At 44.1% G+C, this 14,502-nt stretch overlaps 2 protein-coding genes across 6 annotated transcripts in view; both read right to left on the minus strand.

Annotated features, from left to right (window-relative positions):
* Positions 1 to 3,781, minus strand: part of LOC141014430 (histone-lysine N-methyltransferase 2C-like) — a 65,286-nt gene extending 61,505 nt beyond the window's left edge. For all 5 annotated transcript variants that reach the window (XM_073488215.1, XM_073488213.1, XM_073488216.1 and 2 more), the window contains exon 1: positions 3,560 to 3,781. The gene's annotated coding sequence lies outside the window, so the exon portion shown is untranslated. The remainder of the gene's footprint in view (positions 1 to 3,559) is intronic.
* Positions 3,782 to 5,831: 2,050 nt separating this feature from the next.
* On the minus strand, positions 5,832 to 14,502 carry xrcc2 (X-ray repair complementing defective repair in Chinese hamster cells 2). Its single transcript, XM_073488238.1, has 6 exons — positions 14,442 to 14,502; positions 8,835 to 8,916; positions 8,668 to 8,703; positions 8,425 to 8,574; positions 7,763 to 8,039; positions 5,832 to 6,302 (listed from the first exon to the last, which is right to left on the minus strand). The coding sequence occupies exons 1-6, from the start codon at positions 14,460 to 14,462 to the stop codon at positions 5,984 to 5,986; spliced, it is 885 nt and encodes a 294-aa protein (XP_073344339.1). The 5' UTR covers positions 14,463 to 14,502; the 3' UTR covers positions 5,832 to 5,983.

Consider the following 14,502-nt stretch of genomic DNA (forward strand, 5'->3'; position numbering starts at 1 on the left):
TTCAAAAACCTGAACATCCGTCTTGTTCTTCCAAAGATGACTGGGATGTATTTATGAGGAGAACAGCAGCTCCAGAACACAGAAGGTCCAATTACACACGAAAACAAACTTTACAATATATCCTGATAATCAGTCCCTCCAGGATTTTGTGATATTGTGATCAGACCAATTCACGCAAATTCAACCAATCACTGCGTATTATTTAGCAAATTTGACCAATCGCTGTCGTCCTTCAGTGAACTCACTTCCTTGTTTCTGGATCTGAAGATGCAGACATGTTGTCACATTTATCTACAAGACTGAGCGCTACAGACGGAGCAAAACTGGTCCCTGATGTTCTGCGTGAAAGCGAAGGTAAACTGTGAGCAACATCGTGGTGGAACACAAAAAAAACACGTCGTTACTGCGAAACACAGCTGCAGGGTTACTGGCACAGGTGGACAACAGGTGAGACAACAGGTGAGACGAATCACCGTGACAACGCTGCTGCAAGTTCTGAAACAGAGGTGAGTCAGTAAAAACAATTGTGAAATATAATCACATGTGATAGAAGCATGTTGCCTGTAAAATAATTTAAACTATTTTCACTCGATCCTGCAAATTCATTTAAAAAAATAACCTAAAACCATCACAACTTGCAATTTATTTAGAAAAGCTGCCACAAAATCAGGAATATCAGACCACAACACAGTCTGTGACGTCCTGGAGGGACTGATAATCATCCTGAGGTCGTTAATGAGGTTAAATGTCTTTCACATTTTATCACTGAAGACATGAAAGATTTTGATATTTATAGGCAATGCTAAAGCAACTCAGGTTTACTGAGTGTACAGGTGTCAGAGACTGTCGGTACAACACAGTCTGTATTCATCATTTAAATTGTTTTTATTTCTTTTTAAATGTAACACTGTTAAAATTGAACGATCTTTGGTATTAACTTTATTAGAGCCTGAACTGAACATTAGAGCCTCTCTGTGAGAAGTTACAGTGAAACTCAGACTTTGTAACGTCAGTAAAGTAACTTTTGAGACGTTTCAGTTGAGTTTCTGTCTGTTTGATATCAAGACACAACATCTGGACACGTGTGATCTGGTGGATTACACTGTTGGACTCTGTTCTGACCAGGATCACTTCTGTTCTGTCCCGTAAGTGTTAAATGCCACTCTTACAAACCATTAATGTTTGTGTATATTCCCGCGGTGAGGAGGATCCTGAGCGTGTTACATGGCTGGATTACTGATTATTGGTCAGAACAGTATGAAGTAACGTTAACAGAATGGTTTCTGTTCCTGTCTGGTTGTCCTGTCTCCATCGTGGACGAGGTGATGGTGTTGTGTTTTATGTTCGGGACTAGATAAACTGAAAACAGGTCAGATGAGAGAGGTCCGACTATGAGAGACTAGATGACTTGAATGACACTCGTCAGCCTCCGGTACAATCAGCTGTTCCAATGTTTAACGTTACGACGGGACCGCAAAGATTTAACGTTAGCCTACATTTTCTAACACTATCACCAGAGTAATGTGTGGAAGGTGTTTAATGGAGTGGAGTATTACTTTATTAAAATAATACCTCTGATGTAACGTTAGTCTCTTAGTCTACATTGAAAAATGTGACATTAATTAAAGTCTTGGTCACGTATAGCTGCTGTATATCTAACGTTAACGTGCAGCAGTTACCCGTCTGTCAGTCTGTTGACTTTAGATTAAGACGATTTAGATATTTAAAGCAGAAGTGGCCTCAAGTGATGATGATGACTCAGCGTAACCTCCATGCAGGATGGTGACGTGCTCCCCCGTGTGGTCGGTGGAGGCTGTGCAGCCATCGGAAACTATCAATAGTTTGTAAAAGGTCGTATCAGCGCCAAACCGATAAATCAGTCGACCTCTGGTTTGAAGCTAGAAAGGTGGCAGGGTCCGCCACATATTAACAAAGTAAAACAGTATAAATTGTGTCAGGTTGTTTATTCAGTCAAGAAAACAAAGAGTTTGATTATTTAGTTTGTTTGAAGATCTTTCTCTGCTCATTAACATTTCTTCACTAAAACTACAGACTGCTCCTTTAACAATCTCTTTAGTCTTTAAACAGAGTATTAAAAGTTTTCCACTGTAGGCAACATGTTTGTAAATGTAGAAATGCCTTCTTTCTTTGAATAAACGTCTTAACATTTTTATTCAATCAAAAGTCACAAAATGCAAAACAACGCAGGTCCATTTTAACGCGTAACCATCTTGTAATGAACCGAGTGAATCGTCAAACGCAGTAAAGACACAAACGATCTGTCAGAACTGAAACAAAGACTCCTGAGTCTCTGCAGCTCTGAGCTTCTGACTTCTAACTGAAGCTGTGTGACGTTTTCTAAAGTTCGACCTCCCGGCTAACTTCCTGTTTAGCGCCCGGCTCTTCTGGACTTTACAGGTGTTATTGGACCTGATGGCTCCAGTATGACAGTTAACGAGTCGTGTCTCGGGGTTGTGACGCTCAAAAAAATGTATCCAGCGTTTTACTGACGTTTCTTTCACCATGTTAGCTTCTGGACGGAGTCTATCTGGCCACAGTGCGTCACGTGACGATGTAGTTACACAGTTTGACCACTATGAAACCGGTCTGCAGAACCTGGAGCTCCTCCTGGAGGCCCGGCTGCTGCTCTGCGTCTGTTAGCGACTGATATCACCAGACAGATTTTCTCCTGGACGACAAATATCATCACGTTTTAATATCGCCAGATCTTTTCACACTCGTATTAATGAGGTAATAATACAAACTGTGTCCATCAGTGAACCAGCGAGCTGTTCTCAGAGGACAATAACACTGAACACTGTCTGAAGCTAGAGAGGTGGCAGGGTCCGCCACATAGACACAGTCAAACAGTATAGACTGTGTTGTCCTTTAAGGTCAGTTTGATGAAGATTTTTAAAATATCTTCACCAAAACTACAGAATGCTCCTTTAAGATAAACACACAGCAGTTTACCACGTGACAGCAGTCAGAGACCATTGATCACTAATCAATCATTAGTTGATCAGAAAGTGATTGGATATGATAAAGTGTGGAGGTTGTGTGTGTGTGTGTGTGTGTGTGGTTAACTGCCTGGTTACCATCTGTCAGAAGAGTTGTGTGTGTGTGTGTGTGTGTGTGTGTGTGTGTGTGTGTGTGTGTGTGTGTGTGTTTTAAATGAAACGAGTCAGTGAAGGTTGTTAATGCCACGCACACATACACGCACACGCACGCACACACGCACTGTTTACTTCTTACATTAAACTGAACAGTAGGAACGGAGCAGTTAGCCGTTAGCATTTAGCATTTAGCTTCCCCGGACCGCCCAGTTGACTGATCACTTCTCTGTTAGCATTAGCATTAGCTAGCAGGCTAGCTGTTAGCGCGCACTAGAACCGAGTGCATCCACCGCGCGCTTATTCATCGTCCCGGTGTGCGTGAGACCGAGCGGCGTCAAGTTAAAGCCGAGAGCCGCCGAGCGAGCCCGGAGCCCGGCAGCCCGGAGCCCGGCAGCCCGGAGCCCGGAGCCCGGAGCAGAGAGCAGGGTGAAAAGGCTGCTTACTGATTTGATGCAATTCTCTTTTTCCTCTCCAGCTTTCAGCCAAGTTACAGCGATCTGTTCAAATCCAACAGCGAACTTCTCCCGAAGATCACATCTGCTTCACGAGTCTGCCATGATTCGGTGTTCCGACCAAACATTCCCGTGGATCGTGGAGGAAAAAAGACGGTTTCGCTGTGAAAATTGGCGAAAAATTAAAGTTGAAGCGGTCGCTCCGTCATGGAGGCCATGTTTGGGAGCGACCGAAGCACCGCCTGTCAGCGACAGCAGGAGAAGTAGGTCCCCGAAAACAGTAACTCCTGCACCGGAGCAGACGCGTTCACCGGGCCGGGCTGGTTGTTCACGCCCGGTTAGAGGCGACATTCACCGGGAGCGACAGTGTGAACCGTGTCGGTGTGTGTGTGCGCGCGTCCGGCTGCGTTCATTTGTTTGTGTTGTGTAAAAAGTGTGTCTGACCCCGCGGAGGGATCTGCTGGAGGGCTGCTCTGGTGAAGCGGTCTGTCATCAGACCTGAAGTCCCGGACTGGATCCATCCGCGAGGAGCCGGACTGACGCTGCACGTGCCTCAAACATGGAGCCGTCATCACCTGAGCCGTTAATTAATCTGCTAATCACTTATGTGTCATGACGTCATGTGCTTTAACACATGACGTCATGACTGTCAGTCAAATCAGAATAAACGTCCCCTGGTTCCTGTGTCAGCACTGACACGGACCAAACAGTCAGAACCAATAAAGAATCAATAACACTGATCATTGATCCATCAGAACAACACAGAGCAGAGCAGCAGTTTGTTTCAGTGTTTTACTGCATTTCAGATCAATTAATTAAAATAAGAGATGAATGAACATGTTCAAACAAAAGAGGCTGTTTCAGGGATAATAAACTGGACCTGTGGACCGGGTCGGGCGGTTAATGGAGGACAGGCTGATCATATTGATCTGTAACACTGGCAGATATCTGGATTATAAACACATGAGAGGAGGTGTGGGGAGATAACGTACTGCTCCCTACTCCTTTTAACTGTCACTTTTGTTTTTATGACGTTGTTTTAACTTTTGCTTCAGAATAAAGTCGTTCATTCTAAATGTATTTTCCTGAAGCCTCATTGAAAAGGTCGTTGTTCCCATTACAAAGATTTCATCAATGATGTGGTCCAGTTCTGGCTGAAGCCATGTCTCTGTACTGTCTGTAATGTTTCCAGCAGCCACACTTAATGTTCCAGAGAAGTGTTTTGTTGTTTGAAAGTAAAAGACCAAAAAAGGGGTTCGTCCCACTTAAATATAATTGTCATCCCAGAAAGCATTTACTTTTGGAAAGGCCCAAAACCGGTGGTACTGTTCGGCTCCACAGGTCCTCCAGCAGCTGTTTAACTAAGTAAAGTACATGAATGTCAGAGCAGCGTGGAGCTGGCGGAGCGCCCCCTGGTGGAGACACTTTGAACTACTTTATATTCAGTTAGCTCATTTGGTCCTGTGGTTGCCAACCTGGAGGTCGGGTCCCTCCAGAGGGTCACAAAATAAATGAGAGAGAACCACCGTTGGATTCTCTCAACGTACAGACGGGTTCAAGGTAAAACAACATAGAGAGCTGAAGCCCCGCCCCTTCCTGTTCCCCTCATGGATAGTGGATAGTGATGACGACAGACAGACGATGTATTGATCCTGTTTGAATCACACAGATGATGTTTGTCATCAGACTGTGACGTCATTATAAAGACGACACAGCCGACGGCGTCGTTAGTGACGTCACAGCCGACGGCGTCATTAGTGACGACACAGCCAACAGTGTCGTTAGTGACGTCGTCTCCTAACTGAAACATTGTAGAGCTGCTCCTGTATATCAGCAGCTCACAGAACTGAACCAGAACCAGAACTGCAGCTGTCAATATGAGCAGATTTATTGTGATGTTCATCTTGTTTACGAGCTTTTCTGAGCCCAGTGGCTCCATGTTGGTGTTGGTTCTGGTGCTGATGAGTCGATGTAGTTCACTGAGCGCTTTAACACAAAACTACATGAGGTTTGACTTTAATACAACAAACTGACAAACATCATGTGACTCATGACCCAGTTCAACTGGATCAGTACATCATGTGTCTCCTCGTCCACTGGAGGGGGCGGAGCTTCAGCTCTCTATCCTGTCGAGCCTCCAGAGCAGCTTCAAGTAGCAACTTCTTTATTTTATCTTGTGATTCATAGATCCAAGTTCACTGATCTGATCCATTGATCCGGCCTGCAGCAGCTTCCTGTCGTGCAGTAAAGATGATAAAACAACTCTCACAACAGCAAACTTTATTGAACAAATGTGTTTGTACATGAACTACTTTTCTTTAAGGAAAATATAAAGTTATAAAAAACTAACAACTTCCTGTTCACAGCTGGTTTCACCTGCAGTAAATCTCCTGACGTCTGCAGGTCAGCGACCGTTCAGATAAACTCCACTCCTCCGTCTGTGATGCAGAAGGAGCTGCTCCTGGAAGCCTTCGTCCTGGAGGAGGTGCAGTGGACGGTGAAGACACGTCGTCTCCTCTGCTCCGTGCTGCCTCCTGCTGTGGCGGCCATGTTGTTTGCAGCCTCCTGCCTGGAGCACAGCAGCCGGTGGTTCACCAGCCGTTGCCAGGGGCGACAGAGATACGGTCGGTCGTACTCAGAGGAGGAGGAGGAGGAGGTGGAGGAGGAGGAGGAAGGTCCACTGTAGCTCCTCCTGATGGCGTGGCAGGTGGCGAAGACGGTGATTCTGTAATCCCTGAGAGGAGGAGCCAAATCTGTGATCAGTTTCAGATTCTACAGTCGACACAACATGCAGCGCTAGTGAGTCAGTGTGGTTCCATCACGTTCCTCCAGAACAGCTTCACTTCTCCAACTGTGTGGAACAGCATTCAAATGTTTCTATATGTTTGGATGGTGTCGGTGGAGAACGATGTCTAACATGTCAGAACTAACTCCTCCACTTAAAGAACCCCCCCCATCACCTCAAGCACTCCAAAAACCACCTGAAAGAACCCACAAGTACCCAACGGACCCCAAAGATTTCCTCAATCAACCACTGAAAGGAGCTCCAGAGTCACCCATGACCACAAGACCTTAAAGGTCTCTAGACTCCCTTCAATGACCACTAGAACCATCCAACTACCTAAAAGTTCTCTAGAACCACCTCAACGACCTCAATGATCACTAGCACTACTTAAAAAACCTTAAGAACCTCCTCTGACCACTACAACTTCTTCTATGACCACTAAAACATCCTCAGTGACCACAAAAACCATCAATCCTCCCAAAGGACCTCGAGAACCTTAATGACCACAAGAAAACCTGAAGGACAGACAAGAGCCACTTACAGAACCAGTAGAACTTTTTCAATACCCACAAGAACCACATACAGGACCCCTAGAACCTCCTGAACAATGACTAGAACCTATTTTTTGACCACTGGAACATCCTTCAATGACCACCAGAACCACCCAACTACCCTAAAGGCCCCTAGAACCACGTCAGTGACCACATCAACCACATAAGGGAACTCTTGAATTGTCAATGACTTTAAGAACCTAAAAGATCCATAGAACCTCTTCAAGAACCACTCAACTACCTAAAAGGCCTCGAGAACCTCCTAAATGATCACTAGTGGCACCTTAAAACCTCAAGAACCTCCTCTGACCACTAGAACCTCCTCAGTGACAACAAGAACCTCTTAAAGGAACTTGACAGCAACAATTTTTAATTTAAGCAGAATGACACCTTGAGGCGAGCTGAAAGACCTCAAAGACTCCAAGAACCACTAAACCACATATAGGACCCGTAGAACCACCTCCTCAATGACCACATTGATTACAAACTCTTGACTCATCAATGACTACAAGAACCTAAGAGATCCATAGAACCTCTTCAATGACCACTAGAACCATCCAACTACCAAAAAGTTATCTTAAACCTCCTTAGTGACCAGTACATCTACATAAGGGAACTCTTCAATGTCAGTGTTGATAAGAACCTAAGGGATCCATAGAACATCTTCAATGACCATTAGAACCACCAAACTACCTATAAAACCCCAAGAACCTCCTCTATGACCACCAGAACCCCAAGAACAACCTGATGCACCACAGGTACCCATTAAAAGACCTCTAACACCAACTAAAGGATGTCTAGAACCCAGTGAAACCACCTACAGCAGCACTAGAACCACCTAAATTGATGAACAGCTACCTGAGCAGTCGGCCCAGCAGCTCTGCACACTTGCTGAGCCTCTCTTCCTGCTTGGCGATGCTGGCCCCGCCCTCACAGCGGTCCTGCCAATAGAAAGCGGAGATGCTGTCAATAAGTAGGAGTGCCAGGCCGGGCCGCGAAGACAAGGAGGTCTCCAGGAAGTGGAGGGTGAGGAGGAGCTGGGAGGAGGAGGAACAGTGGACGACGAGGAGGCGAGACAGACACAGACGCAACGCGGCCTCATCTGAACCTGCCGAGGGCGAGCCGGCAGAACGAGCTAGACAGATACAGAGAGAGAGAGAAAGATGGATGACAGAGGTTAGCGCCCTCTACAGGCTGCAGAGGTCATTAAAACAACAACTCTCACAGTCTGAAGAGCAGTGGAGTTAACATGTCGTTTGTTCTTTAAATTATTTAAAGTACTTTTAAGTATTTTGAGTACCATGAGGGGTAAACAGAAAAATATGAATGAAATGTCTTATTATTATTTCATTATTTGTCCTTAGGGGGGCGCTACAGTTCTTCAAACACAAACAACACATTTACATTCACTGCATTTTATATCACGTTTGAAATGAATCAAAACACAAGTCTTAAAAACACAAGTCGCTCTGCTTCTACTTCTTCGTTGGTGTGTGTGTTTGTAATGTGTGTGTGTGTACCTGCGTTCAGTCTGCTGTCCAGGATGCTGACCAGTCGTAACAAGTCCAGACTGTAGTCGGTGTCCACGAACACAACGTCCACCTCCAGACCGCCGGACGCCACCGGCAACACACAGCGACACAGCAGGTGGTAGAGCAGTTCTGTCTTACCTGAGACACACACACAAACACACACATAACACACAACACACACAGACTTTACAGGAAGTTGAAGCCAGGCTGTTTCCTGTAGAGTGAACTCACCTGTTCCCTCTGGTCCATACAGCTCCACCACCTCACCTGGCGGAGTCAAACATATATGAGCTGATCAGTTATAACAGTTATTAACAGAGTAGCAATAAGCTGGCTCCTTTCATGATTCAATGAGGTCATGTGACGTGTGCTGACAGGAAGTGGGCGAGGCCAGTCACCATGCTCGGGTCCTCCATCTTCAGGAAACAGACGAGTTTCGATGTCCTTCAGACAGCGTCGAGCCTCCAGACGAGCAAACAGCTGCAGAGACACACAGTTATCACTCTACTGTGTGTACACTGGACCAACATGTAGACTGGACCAACATGTAGACTGGACCAACATGTAGACTGGACCAACATGTAGACTGTACCAACGCGTAGACTATACCAACGCATAGACTATACCAACGCATAGACTATACCAACGCATAGACTGTACCAACATGTTGACTGAACCAACATGTAGACTGGACCAACATATAGACTGTACCAACATGTTGACTGAACCAACATGTTGACTGAACCAACATGTAGACTGTACCAACATGTAGACTGTACCAACATGTTGACTGTACCAACGCGTAGACTGTACTAACATGTAGACTGTACCAACATGTTGACTGTACCAACGCGTAGACTGTACTAACATGTAGACTGTACCAACATGTAGACTATACCAACGCGTAGACTGTACCAACGCGTAGACTGGACCAACATGTAGACTGTACCAACATGAGGCTGGACCAACGCATAGACTGTACCAACATGTAGACTGTACCAACATGTAGACTGTACCAACATGTTGACTGGACCAACTGTAGACTGTACCAACTGTAGACTGTACCAACATGTAGACTGTACCAACATGTTGACTGGACCAACTGTAGACTGTACCAACTGTAGACTGTACTAACATGTAGACTGTACCAACTGTAGACTGTACTAACATGTAGACTGTACCAACATGTAGACTGTACCAACATATAGACTGTACCAACTGTAGACTGTACCAACTGTAGACTGTACTAACATGTAGACTGTACCAACTGTAGACTGTACTAACATGTTGACTGGACCAACTGTAGACTGTACCAACTGTAGACTGTACTAACATGTAGACTGTACCAACATGTAGACTGTACTAACATGTAGACTGTACCAACTGTAGACTGTACCAACTGTAGACTGTACTAACATGTAGACTGTACCAACATGTAGACTGTACCAACATATAGACTGTACCAACTGTAGACTGTACCAACTGTAGACTGTACTAACATGTAGACTGTACCAACTGTAGACTGTACCAACATAGTACTGTTTTGTGTTTGTTTATTTTTTAATGCATTTTTAATTATTGTAGTGCTCAAGTCACCTGCCCCAGAGACTACGGTTGAAAATTAGCCAACGTGGCTAAACCGGCATGTTTACAGAAATGTTTATTAATGTGCATTGTCTCTGTATATTTAAACCAATAAACAAACAAACAAACATGTAGACTGTACCAACTGTAGACTGTACCAACATGTAGACTGTACTAACATGTAGACTGTACCAACTGTAGACTGTACTAACATGTAGACTGTACCAACGCGTAGACTGGACCAACATGTAGACTGTACCAACATATAGACTGTACCAACATGTTGACTGAACCAACATGTTGACTGAACCAACATGTAGACTGTACCAACATGTTGACTGTACCAACGCGTAGACTGTACTAACATGTAGACTGTACCAACATGTAGACTATACCAAGGCATAGACTGTACCAACATGAGGCTGGACCAACGCATAGACTGTACCAACATGTAGACTGTACCAACATGTAGACTGTACCAACATGTTGACTGGACCAACTGTAGACTGTACCAACTGTAGACTGTACCAACTGTAGACTGTACTAACATGTAGACTGGACCAACTGTAGACTGTACCAACTGTAGACTGTACCAACATGTAGACTGTACCAACTGTAGACTGTACTAACATGTAGACTGGACCAACTGTAGACTGTACCAACTGTAGACTGTACCAACATGTAGACTGTACCAACTGTAGACTGTACTAACATGTAGACTGTACCAACTGTAGACTGTACCAACGCATAGACTGTACCAACATGAGGCTGGACCAACGCATAGACTGTACCAACATGTAAACTGTACCAACATATAGACTGTACCAACACGTAGACTGTACCAACTGTAGATTGTACCAACATGTAGACTGTACTAACATGTAGACTGGACCAACTGTAGACTGTACCAACTGTAGACTGTACCAACTGTAGACTGTACTAACATGTTGACTGGACCAACTGTAGACTGTACCAACTGTAGACTGTACTAACATGTAGACTGTACCAACATGTAGACTGTACTAACATGTAGACTGTACCAACTGTAGACTGTACCAACTGTAGACTGTACTAACATGTAGACTGTACCAACATGTAGACTGTACCAACATATAGACTGTACCAACTGTAGACTGTACCAACTGTAGACTGTACTAACATGTAGACTGTACCAACATAGTACTGTTTTGTGTTTGTTTATTTTTTAATGCATTTTTAATTATTGTAGTGCTCAAGTCACCTGCCCCAGAGACTACGGTTGAAAATTAGCCAACGTGGCTAAACCGGCATGTTTACAGAAATGTTTATTAATGTGCATTGTCTCTGTATATTTAAACCAATAAACAAACAAACAAACATGTAGACTGTACCAACATGTAGACTGTACTAACATGTAGACTGTACCAACTGTAGACTGTACTAACATGTAGACTGTACCAACGCGTAGACTGGACCAACATGTAGACTGTACCAACATATAGACTGTACCAACATGTTGACTGAACCAACATGTTGACTGAACCAACATGTAGACTGTACCAACATGTTGACTGTACCAACGCGTAGACTGTACTAACATGTAGACTGTACCAACATGTAGACTATACCAAGGCATAGACTGTACCAACATGAGGCTGGACCAACGCATAGACTGTACCAACATGTAGACTGTACCAACATGTAGACTGTACCAACATGTTGACTGGACCAACTGTAGACTGTACCAACTGTAGACTGTACCAACTGTAGACTGTACTAACATGTAGACTGGACCAACTGTAGACTGTACCAACTGTAGACTGTACCAACATGTAGACTGTACCAACTGTAGACTGTACTAACATGTAGACTGGACCAACTGTAGACTGTACCAACTGTAGACTGTACTAACATGTAGACTGTACCAACTGTAGACTGTACCAACATGTAGACTGTACTAACATGTAGACTGTACCAACTGTAGACTGTACCAACGCATAGACTGTACCAACATGAGGCTGGACCAACGCATAGACTGTACCAACATGTAAACTGTACCAACATATAGACTGTACCAACACGTAGACTGTACCAACTGTAGATTGTACCAACATGTAGACTGTACTAACATGTAGACTGGACCAACTGTAGACTGTACCAACTGTAGACTGGACCAACACGTAGACTGGACCAACATGTAGACTGTACCAACTGTAGACTGGACCAACATGTAGACTGTACCAACACGTAGACTGTACCAACTGTAGACTGAACCAACATGTAGACTGTACCAACATGTAGACTGTACTAACATGTAGACTGGACTAACATGTAGACTGTACCAACATGTAGACTGTACTAACATGTAGACTGGACCAACTGTAGACTGTACTAACATGTAGACTGTACCAACATATAGACTGTACCAACTGTAGACTGTACCAACTGTAGACTGTACCAACACGTAGACTGGACCAACACGTAGACTGGACCAACATGTAGACTGAACCAACATGTAGACTGTACCAACATGTAGACTGGACTAACATGTAGACTGGACCAACATGTAGACTGTACCAACATGTAGACTGGACCAACATGTAGACTGTACCAACATGTAGACTGTACTAACATGTAGACTGGACCAACTGTAGACTGTACCAACTGTAGACTGTACCAACATGTAGACTGTACCAACTGTAGACTGAACCAACATGTAGACTGTACCAACATGTAGACTGGACTAACATGTAGACTGGACCAACATGTAGACTGTACCAACATGTAGACTGGACCAACATGTAGACTGTACCAACATGTAGACTGGACCAACATGTAGACTGTACTAACATGTAGACTGGACCAACTGTAGACTGTACCAACACGTAGACTGGACCAACATGTAGACTGTACCAACTGTAGACTGAACCAACATGTAGACTGTACCAACATGTAGACTGTACCAACTGTAGACTGAACCAACATGTAGACTGTACCAACATGTAGACTGTACCAACTGTAGACTGTACCAATACGTAGACTGGACCAACATGTAGACTGTACCAACATGTAGACTGGACCAACATGTAGACTGTACTAACATGTAGACTGGACCAACTGTAGACTGTACCAACACGTAGACTGGACCAACATGTAGACTGTACCAACTGTAGACTGAACCAACATGTAGACTGTACCAACATGTAGACTGTACTAACATGTAGACTGGACTAACATGTAGACTGTACCAACATGTAGACTGTACTAACATGTAGACTGGACCAACTGTAGACTGTACTAACATGTAGACTGTACCAACATATAGACTGTACCAACTGTAGACTGTACCAACTGTAGACTGTACCAACACGTAGACTGGACCAACACGTAGACTGGACCAACATGTAGACTGAACCAACATGTAGACTGTACCAACATGTAGACTGGACTAACATGTAGACTGTACCAACATGTAGACTGGACCAACATGTAGACTGTACCAACATGTAGACTGTACTAACATGTAGACTGGACCAACTGTAGACTGTACCAACTGTAGACTGTACCAACATGTAGACTGTACCAACTGTAGACTGAACCAACATGTAGACTGTACCAACATGTAGACTGGACTAACATGTAGACTGGACCAACATGTAGACTGTACCAACATGTAGACTGGACCAACATGTAGACTGTACCAACATGTAGACTGGACCAACATGTAGACTGTACTAACATGTAGACTGGACCAACTGTAGACTGTACCAACACGTAGACTGGACCAACATGTAGACTGTACCAACTGTAGACTGAACCAACATGTAGACTGTACCAACATGTAGACTGTACCAACTGTAGACTGAACCAACATGTAGACTGTACTAACATGTAGACTGTACCAACATGTAGACTGTACCAATACGTAGACTGGACCAACTGTAGACTGTACCAACTGTAGACTGTACCAACTCTAATAATCTGCTGAGTTGACTTGACTTGTTTTATGTAATCCTGAGTACATGTAATCTGTTACTTCAAGCCTGCCCCCATGCTGTTCAGCTGAAACGGTCAGACTGTGTTTCAGTCTGCTGACTGTTAATACTCACACTCTGGAGTAATGTAACTGATTACAATAACCACGTAACAGACTGACCATAATAACATCACATACTACTGATTAGATTAAGAAAGCTTTTATTTTGAAACGACCTGCAGCTGTAGTTACAGTCAGAGGAAAGTATTCAATCATTGTTGTAATCAAGTATTGAAGTAATAAAGTATTAAAGTAATCAGGTATTAAAGTCATAAAGTAGTGGAGCTGAAGTAAAGGCGGGGACGGCACGTGCTCCTCCTCAGCAGCACACACACACTGACAGTTACTGTTCAACACAGATACTCTGATTACTCACAAACGCAGAGTAACGTGTTCATTTCCTGACCTGAGCGCCACTTTCAGTCATTTCGACACGATCTTCATCCTCATCCTCATCCTCACAACAA

Source organism: Pagrus major, chromosome 19, assembly GCF_040436345.1.
Source record: "Pagrus major chromosome 19, Pma_NU_1.0".
NCBI classification, from domain to species: Eukaryota; Metazoa; Chordata; class Actinopteri; order Spariformes; family Sparidae; genus Pagrus; species Pagrus major.